Source organism: Macaca nemestrina, chromosome 16 (assembly GCF_043159975.1).
Source record: "Macaca nemestrina isolate mMacNem1 chromosome 16, mMacNem.hap1, whole genome shotgun sequence".
Lineage (NCBI taxonomy): Eukaryota > Metazoa > Chordata > Mammalia > Primates > Cercopithecidae > Macaca > Macaca nemestrina.
Window position 1 is genome coordinate 84,635,434 of NC_092140.1, and position 20,037 is coordinate 84,655,470.

Consider the following 20,037-nt stretch of genomic DNA (forward strand, 5'->3'; position numbering starts at 1 on the left):
TCTCTCCTCTCTCTCCTCTCTCTCTCTCCTCTCTCTCTCTCTCCTCTCTCTCTCTCTCTCTCTTTCTTTCTTTTCCCCCCCTCTCTTCTCTCTGTCCTCTTAGAAAGGTTCTTTTGGGATCTCTGAGAAAAAAATGATGTGGGACAGCAGGGCACCCACAATTAGTTCTAAGACAACATTTCTTGCGCTAAAATATTAAATTTAAAAGTGAGACCTAATTCTAGAGAAAGATACCAGTACCTGCTAAATAAATTTGGACTCTATATGCACTTGCAGTTGCATTACAAGTCTTTGTTTGAGAGGAATATTTAATTTAAATAGTCTTTATACTTTGTAATGTATGTGTGTAAAAAATCACATAATTATCTGTTAGTTGATGCTTTCCCTCAAAACACTATTGGCTCTTTTCTCTCAAAATTATTATTCTTGTTTCTTAAAGAAACTTCTTCCTATAAGTGCCAAGAATTCAATATTTAACTTTCAGAAATAGATGATGACTGCAGAGTGTGCACAGCAAGTACTTTGCAAATATCTGTTGCAGAAATAAATTAAAACTAACCAAGGGTGAATAACCGCTAGTTATTCACTCTCTGAAAAACTAAAGCAAAGAATTACAGCCTCCAAATCCTAGTTTCTTTAAGTGAAAGGGCATAGTCAGTTTGCTAATATGTGAAGACAACTTCTTAAAAAAAAAAATTGAACTATTTGAAAATTATTAAAAAGATGACTCCCAAAATGGCCTAAAAAAAACCAGGGTTATAAAATAACGTAACTTGTCTGAGAAGATAAAGATGCAACTATCCACCCTGTTTGGTAATTTATTTATTTTTCAACTTTTAAATGAAATAGATCAAACTGGTTTAAGTCTTCTGTCCTTGTCTCTCTCTTTCTCCCCTTTACCCTTTAAGAACTCTTGGAGTTCTTCAGCAGTAATGAATCCTTCTGGAAAATACTGTTTTCATAGCCAATGCTATTGTCAAACGAGATAATTTCAAGATATTTCATAGATATTTAACTGACTCAGAAAAATATCTTCTCCTATGACACAGGGCATCCAAAATTAGTCCTAAGGCTACTATACATTTACTGAATATCTCCTAAAGTATCAAGCTTAAAAGCAAGGCCATACAAATGCTTGCTACCTAAATTTGAAATGTACATGCATTTACAGTCACATTTAGATTTTTTGAGTGGAATATTTAAATATCTTTACCTCTTTGTGAAAACGTAGGTATCCAATTACAAACTATATTTAAATATTAAATATTTTATTTTAGGCCATAAATACGTTGTATTCTCAAGACTAAATCTTCTTTGGGGGAGGTAGAATCTACTTAGAATTACTATTTGGGTATAAAATGAGAAGAATGTTTTCCATAGAGTTACAATAACTTACTAGCTATACTTTTTTAAAAATTAATTTTATTTAATTTTAAGTTTCAGGATACATGTGCAGGAGGTGCAGGTTTGTTACATAGGTAAAAGTGTGCCATGCTGGTTTGCGGCACCTACCATCCCTTCACCTAGGTAGTAAGCCCCACATGCATTAGCTATTTATCCTGATGTTCTCCCTTCCCTCTGTGCTCCCAATAGGCCCCAGTGTATGTTGTTCCCCTCTCTGTATCTATGTGTTCTCATTGTTGAGCTCCCACTTATAAGAACATGTGGTGTTTGGTTTTCTGTTCCTGTGTTAGTTTACTGAGGATAATGACTTCCAGCTCCATCCATGTTCCTGCAAAGGACATGATCCAGTTCCTTTTTATGGCTGCATAGTATTCCATGGTGTATATATACCACATTTTCTTGCTCCAGTCTACAATTTTTTTTTTTTTTTTTGAGACAGAGTCTCACACTGTTGCCCAGGCTGGAGTGCAATGGCGTGATCTCGGCTCACTGCAACCTCCGCTTCCCAGGTTCAAATGATTCTCCTGCCTCAGCCTTCCAAGTACCTGGGATTACAGGTGCCCGCCACCATGCCCAGCTAATTTTTTTTCTATTTTTAGTAGAGACGGGGTTTCACTATGTTACCCAGGCTGATCTCGAACACCTGACCTCGTGATCCACCTGCCTTGGCCTCCCAAAGTGCTGGGATTACAGGCATAAGCTACTGTGCCCGGCCTATCCAGTCTACCATTGATGGGCATTTGGGTTGATTCCATGTCTTTGCTATTGTGAATAGTGCTGCAACGAACATATGTGTGCCTGTATCTTTAAAATAGAATGATTTATATTCCTGTGGGTATATACCCAGTAATGGGATTGCTGGGTCAAATGGTATTTCTGGTTCTAGGTCTTTGAGGAATTGCCACACTGTTTTTTGTAATGATTGAACTAATTTACATTCCCACCAACAGTGTAAAAGCGTTCCTATTTCTCCACAGCCTCACCAGCATCTGTTGCTTCTTGACTTTTTAATAATTGCCATTCTGACTAGTGTGAGATGGTATCTCATTGTGGTTTTGATTTGCACTTCTCTAATAATCACTGATGTTGAACTTTTTTTTCTTATGTTTATTGGCCGCATGTCTTCTTTTGAGAATCTGTTCATGTCCTTTGCTCACTTTTTAATGAGGGCTGTTTTTTCTTGTAAATTTGTTTAAGTTCCTTGTAGATTTTGGATATGAGACCTTTGTTCAGATGGATAGACTGCAAAAATTTTCTCCCAATCTGTAGGTTGTCTGTTCGCTCTGATGATAGTTTCTTTTGCTGTGCAGAAGCTCTTTAATTAGATCCCACTTGCCAATTTTGGCTTTTGTTGTAATTGCTTTTGACGTTTTAGTTTGAGTTCAATATTTTTATGCCTTCTAGGGTATAGGCTGTAATAAAGCTATGCTGTGACATTTGTTATATCTTTATTTTTATCACATATCATTATATATTAATATTTACCATATTCTTTTTTTTTTTTTTTTTTGAGACAGAGTCTCACTCTCTCACTCAGGCTGGAGTGCAGTGGCATGATCTCGGCTCACTGCAACCTCTGCCTCCTGGGTTCAAGTGATCCTCCTGCCTCAGCCTCCTGAGTAGCTGGGACTATAGGCATGCACCACCACGTCCAGCTAATTTTTGTATTTTCAGTAGAGATGGGGTTTCACCATGTTGGCCAGGCTGGTCTTGAACTCTTGACCTCATGATCCACCTGCCTTGGCCTCCCAAAGTGCTGGGATTACAGAGATGAGTCACCATGCCTGGCCAATTTTTATCATATGAGTAGCTTTCTCTTTCCTTGGATAAACAGTCCAAATTTTGACAAAGCATGCTTTGTACATATTCAGTTATCCTTCCAGCCATACATACACAACTTTCCAAATAGAAAAAACAAAAAACCCTCACCATATGTTTACCATTCTCTTTGGTGTCTCTTCTTTCTCCTACTGTGTTCTAGCAGAGAAAATGATGCAATCAGTTTGTTTCCTTATCTGCTAAAGCACATTGGAAATACTTTCCTGGCTGGGCATGGTGGCTCACACCGGGAATCCCAGCATTTTGGGAAGCCAAGGCAGGCTGATTGCTTGAAGCCAGGAGTTCAAGACCAGCCTGGACAACATAGCAAGACCCTGTCTCTACAAAAAATAAAAGAAATTAGTTGGGTGTGGTGGCATGCACCTGTAGTCCTAGCTATTCAGGAGGTGAGGTGGGAGGATCACCTGAGCCCAGGAGGCTGAGGCTGCAGTGAGCCATGATTGCATTACTGCACTTCATCCTGGGTGACAGAATGAGTCTCTCTCTCTCTCTCTCTCTCTATATATATATATATATATATTTTTTTTTTTTTTTTTTTCCTTTTCCCAACTTTAGACTGTCATGTCGCTACGTCTAGTTGTTTTGGTGATATGGGAGTAACACTTGAGCTAATCTCTGAGCAGGAGTTAACCAGGTGAAGGGTAGGGGAAGAAGCACAGCAAAAGAGAGTACATCCCTAAGGTGAGAAAAAGTGTAGTATTTTTAAGCAACTGAAATAAGGCCCAGGGAGGAGCCAGAGACTTCACAGGAGGTCGAATACATAGGCAGGACCTTGTAGGCCTGCAAAAAGATGTGGGTTTTTATTCCCTAGAAATGGGCAGCTACTGAAAAGTTTTAAGCAGAAAAGTGTACACCTGATTGATGATGCTAAAATAACACTCTGTTTGCAATGTGGATAATGGACTGCAAAGACAAAGAGCGGCAGTGGAAAGACCAGTTAGGAAGCTATTGACCCTACACAAGCAAAACTGGACAGTAGCATGGAGCAGGATTGTGGACAGGAGATAAAGAGAAGTGAATGGAGATTAGAATCAACATGACTTGGTGATGGGCTTGATGGGTTAGGGGAAGACTGACAAAAAAGAGGAAGGTGCTAAGTATGACCCTCATTTCTCTGCCTAGACTGCCTGAAGGGCCAGAGGTCTGATTTATAAAAGGCAGAGCACTGGAGAAGGGGCAGAACAGGAGTGCAATAGGAGCTCAAGAGTTGCTTTTGGACATGTTAAGACTGAAAATCTCTAACTTAAAGTTTCCATCAATGGATGATGCATAAAGATAATGTGGCACATACATACACCGGAATATTATTCAGCCATAGAAAAGAATTTTTTAAAAAAGAATGAAAACATGTCTTTTGCAGCAACTTGGATGGAACTTGAGGTCATTATCTTAAATGAAACAAGAAGACACGGGAAGACAAACATTGCATGTTCTCACTCATTAGTGGGTGTTAAACAGGTATATACATGGACCTAGTGGAATGATAGACAATGGAGACTTGGAGGGGTAAGGGAGTAGGAGGGAGTGGATAAGAAATTGCTTATCGGGTACAATATATGTTATTCAGGTAATGGATTCCCTAAAAGCCCTGACTTAACCACTATGAAGGTAATAAAATTGCACTTGTATCCATATGTATATATTCATTTTTAGAGACAGAGTCTTGCTCTGTCGCCCAGACTGGAGTGCAGTGGCATGATCTCATATCACTGCAACCGCTGCCTTCTGGGTTCAAGCGAGTCTCCTGCCTCAGCCTCCTGAGTAGCTGAGACTACAGGAAAGTGCCACCATAGTTGGCTAGTTTTTTTGTAGTTTTAGTAGAGATGGGGTTTCATTGTGTTAGCCAGGATGATCTCGATCTCCTGACCTCGTGATCCACCCGCCTCAGCCTCCCAAAGTGCTGGGATTACAGGTGTGAGTCACCGTGCCCAGCTGTACCCACATATTTTTGTATAAATAAAAATAAATTAATTTTTAAAAAGCAAAAATAGAGATTGATATCCCTGTATAATACCTGAGTACCAAGCAGCCGGTTGGTGCTGTAATCCAAAAGTTCACAAATCAGGTCAGGCAGGGCTGAGAGAGAACCTGTGTGCCACTGACATATTCAAAAGTAGTACTGGAAGCAATGGAGTACCTAAGCAGTGAGTGATCCCTCACCAGCATTTAGAGGCTTCGGTCCGAAGGACTTGCCGCTGCTGACAGCTACAACCGCAGAGAACAAGGGGAGCTCTTCTCTAGCTTTATGGTTTTGTGCTATAGAAGACTCTTTCTGTGAAATGCTCCTGTTCTCATCCACCCTCCGACATCTTGTTTCAGACCCAATACAGTTTTTAAAATCATGTCAATACAAATTTCTAAAAGTTTTAAGACAGAGAATGTAATTTGCATTAAAAATAAAAACAAAACAGAACAAAAAAGTCCCACGAAAAGCAAAAGAATGTTTTCTAACATAATTCTTAACCATCTCCTTTCTATTCTTTTCTAACTTTGCCTTAGTGTATGTTCTTCCATTCTACACATTCATTCTGCTTCAATCATTGTGTGCCTACCTGTATATTTCTATAGGTTTGTATGTATATATATAACATGTATGCATATATGCATTTATGTATGTATATTTTTTATACATACACACAGTCTTTTCCTTGAATGTGTGCTTATTCACAGCAAATGCGATGCATGCTTCTAGAGGGCAGGTATCATGCAGAGAAGCTAGCATAATATATTAAACAGTCATTAATAAATATTGTTATCTGCCAAGGATATCAGAAGTTACACAAACATGTTGGCTATCATGATCCCCCCTACATTTACTTTTTTGTGGACTCATTTCAAGCTTGGAAGCCAACTTTTGCTTTATGAACTCTAATACTACATATTTTGCTATGTTCCAGATTTAGGACTCTCAATTAAGGTAATTAATTAATTACTTTATTTTATTATGGCTAAAGTTGTTTAGGTATAAGTGGTGCTCACCTTTTGATGTGCTAAAACTCTTTGTGAATCTGTCTAATACAGATCTTTATACTACCTATTATCTGTTCAAAGATTTTTGCTAACGTATTTGTAGATAAAGGTGCAACAGTTCATTAATTTGTTAGGAATTCTCTGTATTATGATAAAATTTAATGCATTTTAGAACTTGGTCTAGAGGAAAGGAATCACTCCAACAAATGTTACTACTTATTGGAAATTTAAAATGGCAGTATGTGGTAAGAAAATACAACATGACAAAATCCTACTTCTAAACCTTGGCCAGAGAGCCTACTTCAGCTGTTTCCACCACTACTGAGACTTCACCCAAAGAATAAAAGGGAAATGCTACAGATGGTGAAGGAATAATTTTCTCTCTCGTCATAAATAACCAATAGGCTCTGAGCTGTTTTCTAGCAAAAGCTAGGCAAAATTTTTACCTCATTTACTAAAGAAAAAAAATTCGTTTCGAGAATAATAGAATTTTAACAATATGTCATAGAAAGGAAATTTGAATTTCTCAGTCTGGTTATTCATGTGACCTAAAAAAGGCTGATTTAAAAACACAACAAATTGTAAGACTCTAAGTAGTCATTGCTGTAAGTCTCTCTTCTCATTCCATATATTAGAAAGGCTTTGTTATTGGTATTTTGAATTAATTTTTAGTTGTTAACCATATATTAGATTTTAGTCATTTTCAGCCAAATTATCACCTTCCATGCTGATGCAATAAAATGAGCTGATGGAAACATGATCCATTTGGAAATATTAGCACAGGAACAGTCATATCACTGGATGCAGAGAAAAATTACTAAGTTCATGCTAAGCTTTAGCTATAATAGAGTGATTCTGCCAGGAAAATACTGCTGACATGCTTGTTAAAAAGCATACAAGAAACTCAGACCACAGGACGGTGAATGTTAGATTACTACACATTTGCATAACATAAGCGAAGCTAAAAGCACATATCAGAAGAGGCACAGGAGAAAGGATTCCATTTTGCAATAAAATTTTCAAGAACAGAAGAGCACAAAGGAAATACCTTAAGATCTCGCCTTTCCAGATGCAAAAGTTCAGCCCCTCTGATGTCATGACGGATGAAGATATCTTTGTACTCTCCCAAATTGAGCAGATCCAGCCAAGCAGCAACTTCCTCTGTGCCCCATTTCTGAACTACCAAAGTTAAGAGCAAAACCCCCTTAATTTCTACATGCTCAATGCATTACAAAGCAAGGGTTGGCCAAAGAAGATGCAAAACAGAGTGCAGCGGCAGTGCTAGCAAAAGAAAGGTTAAAGGTGGTGTTTCAACAAAACCGTAGTTCCACTTTTTCCCATGCAAGTTATACACTATCAACACAACGATCCGACTATACAAAACCATCTGCTGCCGTGCACCCATGCTTAGCTTTAGTCCGATTTCCTCATTAAAGCCACCCAACCTATACAATATGCATACAAAATGTATTTCACATCATTAGGATCAATGGTGCAAGCTCTAAATAAGCTCTGATGATTTCCTTCAGACTGTATGAAAATGGCTATAGACTGAAATGAGCTACAAATGCTAATTACAATTTAAAATCTAATACGGAGTATTCAATTTTACACAAACTTTTCTGCTTAAGGTCTTGCTGATTTCAAGTGTAGTCTTGATTGATTCTCCTACTACTGATAACAATGGCAATCAATGTGCTGTTAAATCCCAATTTAATGTCACTTAAAAATTCCATAGCACTGTTTTCTGAGATTAGTTGGATTACGTTATTTTTTGGTGTGTATCATTCGCTTATACATTTTATTCAACACTGATTAGCTTAATAAAAGCCTACTTATTTGCTGTATTTGGTTTTTAAATGGCTTTCAATAGCTGCTTTATGAATATCAAAAATAAGGCTTTACATCATTTTTTAAAAGAGATAGTGCACTCAGAGGAATTTATAAACTTATTTGGTTATGAAAGGCAGCTACCATTGTACAAACAGAATTTGAAGGTGCTTTAGTACTAGCATACCTGTACATTTAAACTCTAAGGAAAAGTGAAAAAGGAACGAGAGAAATAGCAGCAAAGAGGGGGCTTAATCTCTGCTTGAGAATGCAAGTATTACAGCATACTGTCATTGTTGAGGGGTTGAAACAGTGTCCTCAAAACAGGAGAAAGGGAATATATAACTTTAGGTGGAAAATAGATTCGGCAGGTTAAGTGAGTAAATGAAAGTTTCTATGTTCCATTTATCAAAGTAATCTAAAAACTGTACTTAAAAGAAGAAAAATTATACACTGATGCCTTGAATTGCTGTTGAGAAAGAACCATTTGAACAGAAATGCTGACATCCACTAAACAAAATAGAAGCAAATTAGCAACCACTTCATTTTTTTGTGCTTCCTTACTAGAGATTCCCAGTGATAATCAGGTATGTTTTAGTTATGAGAGGATTATTTTATGGCAAAATTCATAAAGCATGAAATTCCCCATTTTAACCATTTTAAAGCATAGAATTCACTGACAGTTAGTATGTTCATCATATTGCGCAAGGCTCAACCACCATCTAGCTCCAGAACATTTTCATGACCTCCATGATGTCACTTTAGTCAGTTCTTTTTTCATAATGTTATAGTTCCCCTTCCCACATGGACCACCTACCAGGCTGTGAACTTGTCTTCTGCTTCTGAACCTTTTCCTTTTTAAACTTTGGCACTATTCGAAATACGGTGCTTCTGTTGTTTCTTTTTGTGCAATCCATAGGAGGTTCCTGTTCAAATCGAGCAAGAAAATAATTTTTTCGGGATATGAAAAGGAGAAAAACCTACTCTGATAATAGGGATAACACAGGAATAAGTTATAAACACTAAACATTATAGAACAGTGATAACTTCTTCAAAAAAAGTTCATAATGTACTACTGAAAATGTCCCAATTCCCCTAAAATGCCTTTGTTCACATAAATGCCTTCTCTCATTTGTTCAAGAGCAGAACATTTGAAAACAGTATTCAAAATTCATTTTTCCCTAAATATCTCTTTTTCAAAGATGAGTTCAAATTCTCTAGTGATATGGTCTACATTTCTAGAGAAACAGGCTGAATTTTACATACCTCATCCTCATTTGGGTGTAAGATATAATAAAGCCAAGGAATCTCTGTCAATTTCTGTAATTCCACCTCCACAGAGTGTAAGGCATTGGATACCCGCTCTTCATGTGGCGATTCCAGCTGCTATTTACCAAAACAAAACAAGACTCGGTGGCCAGCCTCAAGTAGAATAAATCATTGTACTTTGACAGTGAACGGCCTCACTCCTTATTAAGCTAGTATTTTTTAAATTAAGGAATATTAAGGATAAATTCTTTTATATTGACTTCATTTTTAAAACTCTGAATAGATTTACTCTAATCATTACTTCCCAAAGATCATATGAGTAGCTAGTGTAACTTTAATAACTTCATAGAAGAAGTATTCTTTTGGTGTTTTTTTCCGTGTAAATGTCTTCTTTCCTATCTCCCTCCACGCTTTCCAAGCATTTATCTACCAATTCTTCCTGGTGGCATAAGTGTGCAGTCTTACTCTTCTACTTATTTGTGCCAAAAATCCTTCTGATTTAAATAGGTCACCAGGCTGGGCATGATAGCTCACGCCCATAATCCCAGCATTGGGAGGCCGATGTGGGTGGATCATTTGAGGTCAGGAGTTCGAAACCAACCAGGCCAACATGGTGAAACCCCGTCTCTACTAAAAATACAAAAATTAGCTGGGCATGGTGTTGGGTGCCTGTAATCCCAGCTCCTTAGGAGGCTGAGGCAGGAGAATTGTTTGAGCCCGGGAAGTGATGATTGCAGTGCGCAGAGATAGCACCACTGCACTCCAGCCTGGGTGACAGAGCCAGAGACTCTGACTCAAAAAAAAAAAAAAAAAAAAAAGTCGCCACATGAACACATAATACTTTTAAAACTGGTTAAAAACTTGTCATATAAAAAGAACTGCAGAAAAATCTCCTTGAAAATTTAAAGAATAAGCTTAAGGGAAAAAAAAACATGAATCTTAGAAAAATTTGTGATGAAAAATTGTTGTAAAAATTGGGGCAAAACAAAAAGCTCAATGGCTTATCATCTGAAACTGGGTTTGGATATTTTAAGGAGAATTTAACTGCTCACGCATTATCTGCATTAACTCATTGAAAGTAGGTATTAAAATGCACTTACAAGTTCAATAAATGAATAAAGATTAAATAAACATTCCTCTGCACAGAACTGGAAGGCAGTACATTGGATTCTACTCCTGGCCTTGTAATTAACTATGTAACCAAAAGAAGGTTAACTGACTTCAGAAGACTTTGTTTCTTCCTCTGGAAATAGCACAAGGTGATGATGATGATTATTATTTGAGACACAGTCTTGTTCTGTTGGCCAGGCTGGAAGTGCAATGGCGCAATCTCAGCTCACTGTAACCTTGGCCTTCTAGGTTCAAGCAATTCTCGTGCCTCAGCCACCAAAGTAGCTGGGATTACAGGCGCATACCACCAGGCCCGGCTAATTTTTGTATTTTTAGTAGAGATGGGGTCACCATGTTGGCCAGGCTGGTCTCAAACTCCTGGCCTACAATGAGCCGCCTGCCTCAGTCTCCCAAAGTGCCGGAAATACAAGCGTGAGCCACGGAGCCTTGCCGACTAGATTATTTTTGAGGTCTCTGCTAGCTAACCAATATAAACTACTTTAAAATTATAGAGTTCTTACAAATATGATTATAGAATTTTAGAACTAAAAGTTCAGAGATAATTATTACTGTTATGATGAACTGTTTTGTGTGTTTGTTCCCCCTTGTTATTCACGGTATCTACCACTTCTAGTAGTGATTAAAAATATGGAGATTCTTGGCTGGGCACGGTGGTTCATGCCTGTAATCCCAGCACTCTGGGAGGCTGAGACAGGTGGATCACTTGAAGACAGGAGTTTGAGACCAGCCTGGCCAACATGGTGAAATTCTGTCTCTATTGAAAAGAAAAAAAAAAAAAAAAGCCATGCGTGGTGGTGCACGACTATAGTCTCAGCTAATCTGCAGCTGGGAGAATCACTTGGAACCACTTGAGGTTGCAGTGAGCCGAGATTACGCCACTGCGGCAGAGTGCCTCCCTGTCTCAAAAAAAAAGGAGATTCTCTACCCTGTTGTGTTTAAAATTTATTAATTTTCTTTTAGTCTAAGAATATGTCTTATAAAACTTGTAAAATGGTTATCACAAATTCGTTCTGGCACTAAAATATAGAGTAAACCTTAGTTGCTCTCAAATACAATCAACTCCTTATTGTGATATCACTATTGTCAAAGGTTTTGGTAAAATTCACCAGTACACATTTTAAACCAAAATTCATATTTAACAATGAGAGAAAATTAAAAGTGGAGAAGGAAAGTCAGTCCATATTAACATAATACAAATAATAAATATTAGCAAGGTAGCACTCAGCAGGTACTTTTCATGTAGAGAAAATAAGTACAGAATAAGTTATGCTTTTAGTTGTAAGAAATGATCTTCACAGGTCACTGGATTTCCTATAGGACTAGCAGAAGATTCTGGTTAAAAACAGTAGTGCCAAAAAAAGCCAAGAAGGGGTTCCATTGGTTTATCAAAAGAGACAACCGATGTTTCTTCGTAAAAGGTTTTCTTCATGGCCACAGTAGAGCCAGCCACCTCTTGTCCTTCTTGTCCCACCTCTTGTCAGTTTCCTTTGGAGGTAAGTAAGAACAATGGCCTTCATGCAGTCTTTCAGCTTCTCTTCTAAGAGCAAAGGATGTTCCAAAGGTGGCACTTTTCTGGACCATAGGCGAAAACAGAAACCCTAAGCTCGGGCACTTAATAGCAAGGCTGTGGGACGCACCTCCCATTCATTCACCCGCTGTGCCAGATACTGTGACTCTTAGTATCACTTTTATTTAGGTGTAGATTTGCCCAACCAAGAGAGAAAATTACTGTCAAAAGAAATATTTTAAGATCATCAACTACCAATTAAACAGAATTGTAAAAAGGAATAAAAAACAGCAAATGAATTAGGCCTTCCACACAGTGGTAACAGCATGTGGGAATGAGCCACAATCGAACTCTAGGTGGCGGCAAGAGCCAAGATGCTAGAATACTTGAAAATGGTGAGGTATTTGTAAAGAAAGGCTAACTAACAGGACACCCACAAGCTTCCAGCATTTATGCTTGAGATCCGTGGACTGTGGTGAGATTCAGATTTGGCCTAAACTTGATTTCCAGGACCAATCTGGATTAAACAAGGCAGAGTTTTTGAAATTTAGTTCTTGAAACACTGTGTCTAGAAAACGTCCTCTTTTAAGCAAACCTGGAGGACCATACCAATCACATTCAAATGTTAATTCGGGGAAAAAACTCCATGAGTTCCTCTACTTGTGTGCAGTAGTAAGTACCTGAGGAATGTCTACGACACTTTATAAAGCTCACGTCTCTCGAAACTGAATGGGACAGAGCAGGGCTGCCTAAAAACAGGATGGCATATATGAGGGGAAATCTCCACTCCTGTTAGCCTGAATCATGAGTCCTAACTTCAGCCATATATTTTCTTGAAGACAAAGGCCAGGTGAAGAGGAGCTCTCAGGATGGAAGCCAGAAGGCTGCTTCTGCCTTAGAATCTGCCGAATGCCTGTTCCCCAATAAAGGTAAGACCCAGACATTTAATTCATCACTCTTATGTTATCAATCATTCTTCTCCTTACCAAAGGAACCCTGCCAACTAGCAAAGATTCCGTTTCATTATACAGCGCCTTCACATTGATGGCTATTTCAGTGGCAGTGTCTCTTGTAAGACTCTAGAAAAGAAGAATATCAAAGACATGTGATCTGTTTTAAAATAGGATTTCATTACCAGTAAATACTTTAAATTTTATTCTTATAATTTAAATTCACAGCACACATTTTTTTAATCTACCAAAATTCTATAATTGCAAAATTTCATACATTTGTTAGTATGACTATCTCATTATTACTATATTATAGAACCAAAAGAATGCACCAACTACAGTGAATACACTCAGGATCACATCTCCTACCTAATGAATATATGTATGCTAGTACCAGCATATACATATTTCCATTAAAAAGTTCAGTGAAATAAAACTTTTCCTCTCAGTAGCACTAACCATATTGCTGTTTAGACTATAATCTTGAGAACAAGTACTTAGTTGTATATTAATTTAAGTAACTTCAATCAAATAATAATAAAAAAAAGCTATCAGTTTTCTCTACACTATAGCATTGTAATAGTTATATTCTATCAATTCTATTATTAACTTCTACATTAAAAATTTTACAGAAGTATCAATTTCCAATTTAGCAAAACAAAATGAAGTAGCAATAATTTCAGTGCACAACGTCAGAAATGAATGAACATCTCTAAGAAATGCACACTGATGATATCTAGGCTTGCCCTTTAACAAGGCACAGGGCAGAAGGTAAGGTAAAAGGAGTAAGAAAGGACGATAAAAGTTAAGAAAAGAGTGAAGGCAGATGAAAGGTGACAAGTGATTGAAAGTGGAAACATAAAAAATGAGAGAATTTAAGAGCAGGAATGAAAAAAATAACAGGAAAAGGAAAATAAACAGTTGGCCACAATTTTACTGCAAGTTTGTAGAGACTCATATAGACAACATAACTTTCTTTCGCAGGGCAGGGCATATTTTACGAATTAAAATACATGTGTAACACCCAAAAGAATCTGTGGAATGAGAATTTACCATTAGATCCTCACCTCCGGGCACCTTGGGTTGGCTTTATTCAGGGCATGAGAGCAGGCATTCACAGCATGGGCCAGTTCTTGCTCCAAAAGACAATGAATTGTGGCTGCGTCACAGATCCTAAAAGCAAAAATGAAACAAATAAATAAAAAACTTTTCTGAGTATTGCTCATTTTTTTTTGAAGTAAAGAAGTGTTAGGATAAAACAAGTAAGAAATATATGAAGATCAGTAAGGAAGAACATTTTTAATGGCTGCTCAATTATGAATGACACAGGTAGATCTACAAATCCAGACCCCACTGCAACAAAAAATATGAAATAAAAAAACTTGTATAAAAAGTTAGGCTTAAAATCAGAGGGAGACACACTGACGTGCTATTTTGAAGAATGAAGTATAGCAGTACTTCATTTTGCAGTATCCTTGGAAAGTGAGAGGGATCACAAATATAAAGACTAGAAACTTCTCTTTCATTCATTGAAACTGCAAATGCAACAGATTAGGGAAGAGCATTACCGTATTTGTCATGGATACACAAAGTGATCACAAGCAGTATGTAAGTTAATATCCATGGCCTTTAAATGTAGCTATGATTTATTATCTCCATATTATTGATGATGACATTGAGGCTCAGAGAGACGTGGTATGTATACAGAGCTAGTCAGCTGTAGAGCAGGATCGGAATCTATGTCTATCTAACTCCAAGCCTGTTGTGCCATACTCCACTGGTATCTGAACCTCTAAGAATAGTCCTGAAAAGACCAAATTCTGGAAGGCACTAAGGCCAAGGACAAGAAAGGAGAAAAAGTTCCTCCAATTGCTAGACAATGATGTAAGCCTTGCAGATGAGCAAGAAGGCAGGGCTGTTCAAATGTTTTTTTGCTTCTGACAGCTTCATAGAAAAATATTTTCTATCTGGAAAGGGTAGAGCAAGAAAAGGGACCGAAGCCCTATATAACTGAACCAAGAGTAAAGAAAAATAATTTAATTCTTAAGGATTATACAATGGATATCTGAGGTACAAAGAGGCTTACAAATGTCACCTCAGCACTACTATCAGCAACCCTGAGAAATCATGAAGAACGGGCTGTTTTTCAGAACAGAGATAGATAAAGGTTATTCCAATTTTCAGAGAAAGGGAAAGACATAAATCAACTTCAGATCAACATTTCTAATTGCCTACTGAATCTCCTAGGTATTTTTAATGTAATTTAAATTCTAAAGTCCAACATGGAACCCATCATTTTCCTTCTAACACCTACTCCTCTTCCTGAACCCTCTGACTCCATCAAAGGCACCCCACAATCATCCAGCCACTCATTAGAACATTAAGGTCAGCCTGTCTCCTAATTCATGCCCATTCACCAAATTTAAATCCTAAACTGTCTTTAATCTCACTTGTCCTTTCTATCTCTACTGCTTTAGTCTATCATTTTTTATAGGGACAACTTCTACAGCATCCTCAGTGTTCACCTTGCCCCAGCTTTGCTGTCTTCCCAAAAAACCCCTCCACACTACTTCTAGAACAGCCCAATAAAGATCTGGCTCCTCCTCACCTCTTCATCTACATTCCACACACTCTTGCATACACTGTGCCAACCTTTCAGTCACCCCAAACTCTCTGAGATTTCCTGAAAGTAGCATGCACTCACACTCCTCTGGGCCTCTTCCTAGGCTGGTTCCCATGCTTAAATTGCTCCTTTTCTTACTCTTCCCTCAAGACTCAGTTGAAAGGTCACTTCTTCCAGGTAGCCCTCCTTCACTACCTCTGACCTCCTCTGTGTATCTAGAGAGTCCACTGTGTGCCTCATGTCAACACTTTGGCCACATTTCTCCCTCCTACGAATCTGTGAGCCAATTAAGTAGTGCTGTCAAATAATCATCTTGTATCTCCAGCCTAAAACAGTGCTTGGCCCACAGAAGAGGCTCAAAAATGGAATATGTTTGCATAGTCAATGAATAAATTCTGAAAATAGACAAGTAAGCCTGATTTCATCTGCAAAATTTAAAAACAGATGGGGAGCCAAACTGTGTTGACCAGAAGCAAGCCTAGTCAACCTCTGCTTCCTTTTTACGATAAGATTATTTGGATGGTTCACAGGATGAGAACATGGAAGTGTATTTTGGTTTCCAAAAAACGCTGTAAATTAGAGGCCACAGAAGTTGTCTGTAGTATCTAAAAGAGATGTGTTTACTCTAAAACTAACAACCCTATGGATAAGAAGCTGAGATGTAAAATAATGCAGCTGTGTGGGTATAGCTGAGTAAATATTCATTTTCTCTTCCCTTTCTTCTGAGTTGCCCAGTATTTTGCAGTTGTAAGACTTGATTCTAATTCTGATTGTTGATCTAGCAGTAGGGGATGTATGCCTTTTCTCTTCTGTCTCTAACATCTCGTACATTCTAGCTATCTAATAAATATTAGAAGAGTAGAGTAAGGAATGGGAGGGGAGCAGATGGCAAATAGTAGAGAGGAGGAAAGATGTGAGTTAGCCCCTGAAACCACTGAGCTTTGCTTTCCTTCTTTTCTTTTTCAACATTTTTATCAGTGACCAGATGAAGATGTGGGAAGAATCTAAAGTTACTGTGCACAGAGCACTCAATATGCCAGACATGATGTGTGATGTCAGTTGGCTGTGTCCCCACCCAAATCTCATCTTGCATTGTAGCTCCCATAATCCCTATATGTCGGTGGAGAGACCAGTGGGAGGTAACTGAATAATGGGGGTGAGTTTTTTCTGTACTGTTCTCGTGATAGTGACTAAGTCTCACAAGATCTGATGGCTCTATAAAGGGCAGTTCCCTTGCACACACACTCTTGCCTGCTGCCATGTAAGACGTGCCTTTGCTCCTCCTTTGCCTGCTGCCATGATTATGAGGCCTCCCCAGACATGTGCAACTGTGAGTCTATTACACCTCTTTTTATTTTTTCTTTTTTTGGAGACAGAGTCTCACTCTGTCATCCAGGCTGCAGTGCAGTGGCATGATCTTGGCTCACTGCAACTTCCACCACTCAGGTTCAAGTGATCCTCCTGCCTCAGCCTCCCAAGAAGCTGGGACTGCAGGTGCCTACCACCACAGCCAGCAAATTTTTGTATTTTTAGTAGAGACAGGGTTTCACCATGTTGGCTAGGCTGGTCTCGAACTTCTGACCTCAAGTGATCCACCTGCCTCAGCCTCCCAAACTGTTGGGATTATAGGAGTGAGCCACTGTGCCTGGCTTTAAACCCGTTTTTCTTTATAAATTACCCAGTCTGAGGTATTTCTTCATAGACATATGAAAATGGACTAATACAATGTGCTTATAGCACTCACCCCTAGAGTCTCATTTAATCCTCACACACCCTCGTGAAACAGCTCTTATTAACCCCATTTGGTAGATAAGACTCAAGTGAAGAGGAAGTAAGACACAGGCCTATGATCCCTCCTCCCCTCTGAAGTTTTCCCTGGTCATAGTGATTTTTATTTGTTTAATACTCATAGGACTTGTGTTTTATCTCCTGTCTATTGAAATTAATTTATGTGTGGTCTCAAAATATCTCTAATATCTTGTCTGAAACTGCTTTTTGAAGTCTGTTTATTCTTTTTGCTCCTGACTCTCCCCTGGAACAGGATTAGTGTTTAGACTTCCCTCTCCATTCCATAAACATTTAATTAGTAATTAGAAGGCAACATGTCAGTGGGCAGTATAGTGTGAAGACTATATATAAAATGGAGAAATAAGCAATAATGGAAAGAGTGCTGTGCGAAGAAGAGTAATTGCATCTCTTTTTGATACCACTACTGAAACAATGTGTTAAGATTAAAAAACCAAAAATTAGCTGAGACCAGAGTTCCCGCAGCCTGAAAAGCCAGCAGAGCCCCCTACCTAGTAATGAGCTCCTCTGCAGCCTGGGAGCACAGCTGCATCTGCGACACCTCTTCCGTTGCTAAGTCAATGGCATGATGGATGTACAAATGGGTTCGGAGAACTGGTTTACCAGAATCACACTTCTGCTTATCTTCCCAAGATTTCAGAGTGCTCTCAAAGGCCTATTTAAAATCAATATTGTAATGAATTGTTAGTTTTGAACTCAGAGGTCCAAGTAAATGTGTACTTTAATAAAACTACAATTGCTTTTTCTCTAATGACTCCTCAAATAAATCACAAGTATAAAAAAGACATTTCAAAGTTTTCCAATGTACTGCAACACATGAAAAGTAGTGCAGTCAATGATCATGAATACATCATTTAAAAGCTAAAAAAGAGATTAGTTGAAGGCGGGATGATCACTTGAGGCCTGGAGTTGGAGACCAGCCTGGGCAACATAGTGAGACCTCATCTCTACAAAAAAGAATTTTTTAAAAAAAATTAGCTGGGCTGAGGTAGAAGGATTGCTTGAGCCCAGGAGTTTAAGGTTGTGGTGAGCTATGATCATACCACTGTACTTCAGCATGTGCAATGAAGCAGGACTGTTTCAAAACAAAAGCAAAAAAACAAACACACACAAAAAAGATTTCATGCTTCAATCTTTACTATTGCTTCAATTTATTCTTTAATCTTTACTATTTTATATATACTAGATGGGGCAAATATTAGCAGTCTTCTTTGATAAAGATTGACCTTAATTGAAAACACACATTCTGTGAAAAAGAAAATAATAGAGACAGTAAAAAAAAAAAAAAATCGATGATTGCCCGGAGTAAGGGTGAGGGAGGGAGGGATGAGTAGGTAGACCACAAGGAATTTTTAGGGCAGTGAAATAATTTTGTATGATACTGCAATGGTGAATACAAGTGATTATATCTTTGTCCAAACCCACAGATGTACAACTCAAAGAGTAATGGAAACTATGGACTTTAGTTAATAATAACCAATCAGTATTGACTCAGCAGTTTTAACAGATGTGCCACACTAATGCAAGATGTTAATAGGGGAATTTACATGTGTAGGGAAGAAGGGGGAGGAGGAAGTATATAGGAACATAATTTGAATTCTCTTTACTTTCTGCCCAATTTTTCTGTAAATCTAAAATGGCTCTAAAAAATAAACTCCTACTTAAATAAATAAATAAATATTTGTTCATATTTCAAACCACCAAGACCTAAATGTCAGATTTAACAGACAATTTAAATGTTTTAGTTTTCTATTTTTTCATAACGATCTCAGAGTCTTTAAAAACCTGACAATATTCTAGAAGAATGTTTTTGTTACATACTCTGTCCCTTGTTAGCATTTGTGCTCTGTTTTTGTGCACAATTTTGATAATCCCTGGAGGCTGAACCCATGCTTCACCATCCACTTGCACTGGGACTCCTTCGTCACCAAATATAGTGATTTTTACTGTACGGCACTGAAATAAAACAAATTATTTTACAGTACGAATCATTTGGAGAAAATGACACTAAATCTATATACAGGCTTGAGTATTAGACTATTCTATAGGATAGAATATTATGCTTTATCATTTATAAATGACATGGTAAAAACTGATAGGACAACGAAGTCTGAATATTATAGATGAATATCCAGTGTAGGAGTCATTTAGAATAGATTCCCTCAACCCTCCTTAGCCCAAGAAGTGCAGTCAGGTTTGATGAGAGAAACCAACCTGGGCTATTCGATGATGCTGCAGTTTAATGACCCTTGAAACTGCCATTTGCATGCTATCAAATATTGCTACAACTTCCAGGATCTTGTCATCAAATGACGGTGCAGCAAATATCTGAAAGGAAAAACTACATTGCACTTCTACTGAATGTTTAGGGGAAGAGCACATCGAGCAATGTAAACTGCTATATATATATATTAATTTTAATATATTTAATAATATATTTAAGTAAATATTATTAGGAAATAATCCAATAAAAAAATCCCTGAAGATGACTTACAATAAACATAACTTTAAAAAGAGTTTTCAAACATACATGGATATACTACTCATATCTCTCATTAAGCTACTCTTTGGACCAGTTAACTAATATATTTCTAAATGATTCATCTTGGAATAAAACATGTTAAATACATGTTCATACGTAATTCAAATGTGTTAATAAGATGATACATGTAGGTTTTGAAAATCTAAAAAAAACTAGACAGGTGATA

The 20,037-nt window shown here is 37.7% G+C and overlaps 1 protein-coding gene across 7 annotated transcripts in view; it reads right to left on the bottom strand.

Annotated features, from left to right (window-relative positions):
* Positions 1 to 20,037, bottom strand: part of LOC105491727 (diacylglycerol kinase eta) — a 206,070-nt gene that overhangs the window by 11,499 nt on the left and 174,534 nt on the right. For 6 of the 7 annotated variants that reach the window (XM_011758376.3, XM_011758386.3, XM_011758382.3 and 3 more), the window contains 8 exons: positions 19,544 to 19,657; positions 19,151 to 19,285; positions 17,821 to 17,984; positions 13,968 to 14,073; positions 12,937 to 13,029; positions 9,310 to 9,429; positions 8,861 to 8,969; positions 7,262 to 7,392 (listed from right to left, as the gene is read on the bottom strand). In XM_011758376.3, the coding sequence (XP_011756678.1) occupies positions 7,262 to 7,392; positions 8,861 to 8,969; positions 9,310 to 9,429; positions 12,937 to 13,029; positions 13,968 to 14,073; positions 17,821 to 17,984; positions 19,151 to 19,285; positions 19,544 to 19,657 (972 nt within the window). The remainder of the gene's footprint in view (positions 1 to 7,261; positions 7,393 to 8,860; positions 8,970 to 9,309; positions 9,430 to 12,936; positions 13,030 to 13,967; positions 14,074 to 17,820; positions 17,985 to 19,150; positions 19,286 to 19,543; positions 19,658 to 20,037) is intronic. The other variant, XM_071081436.1, reaches the window with a different exon arrangement.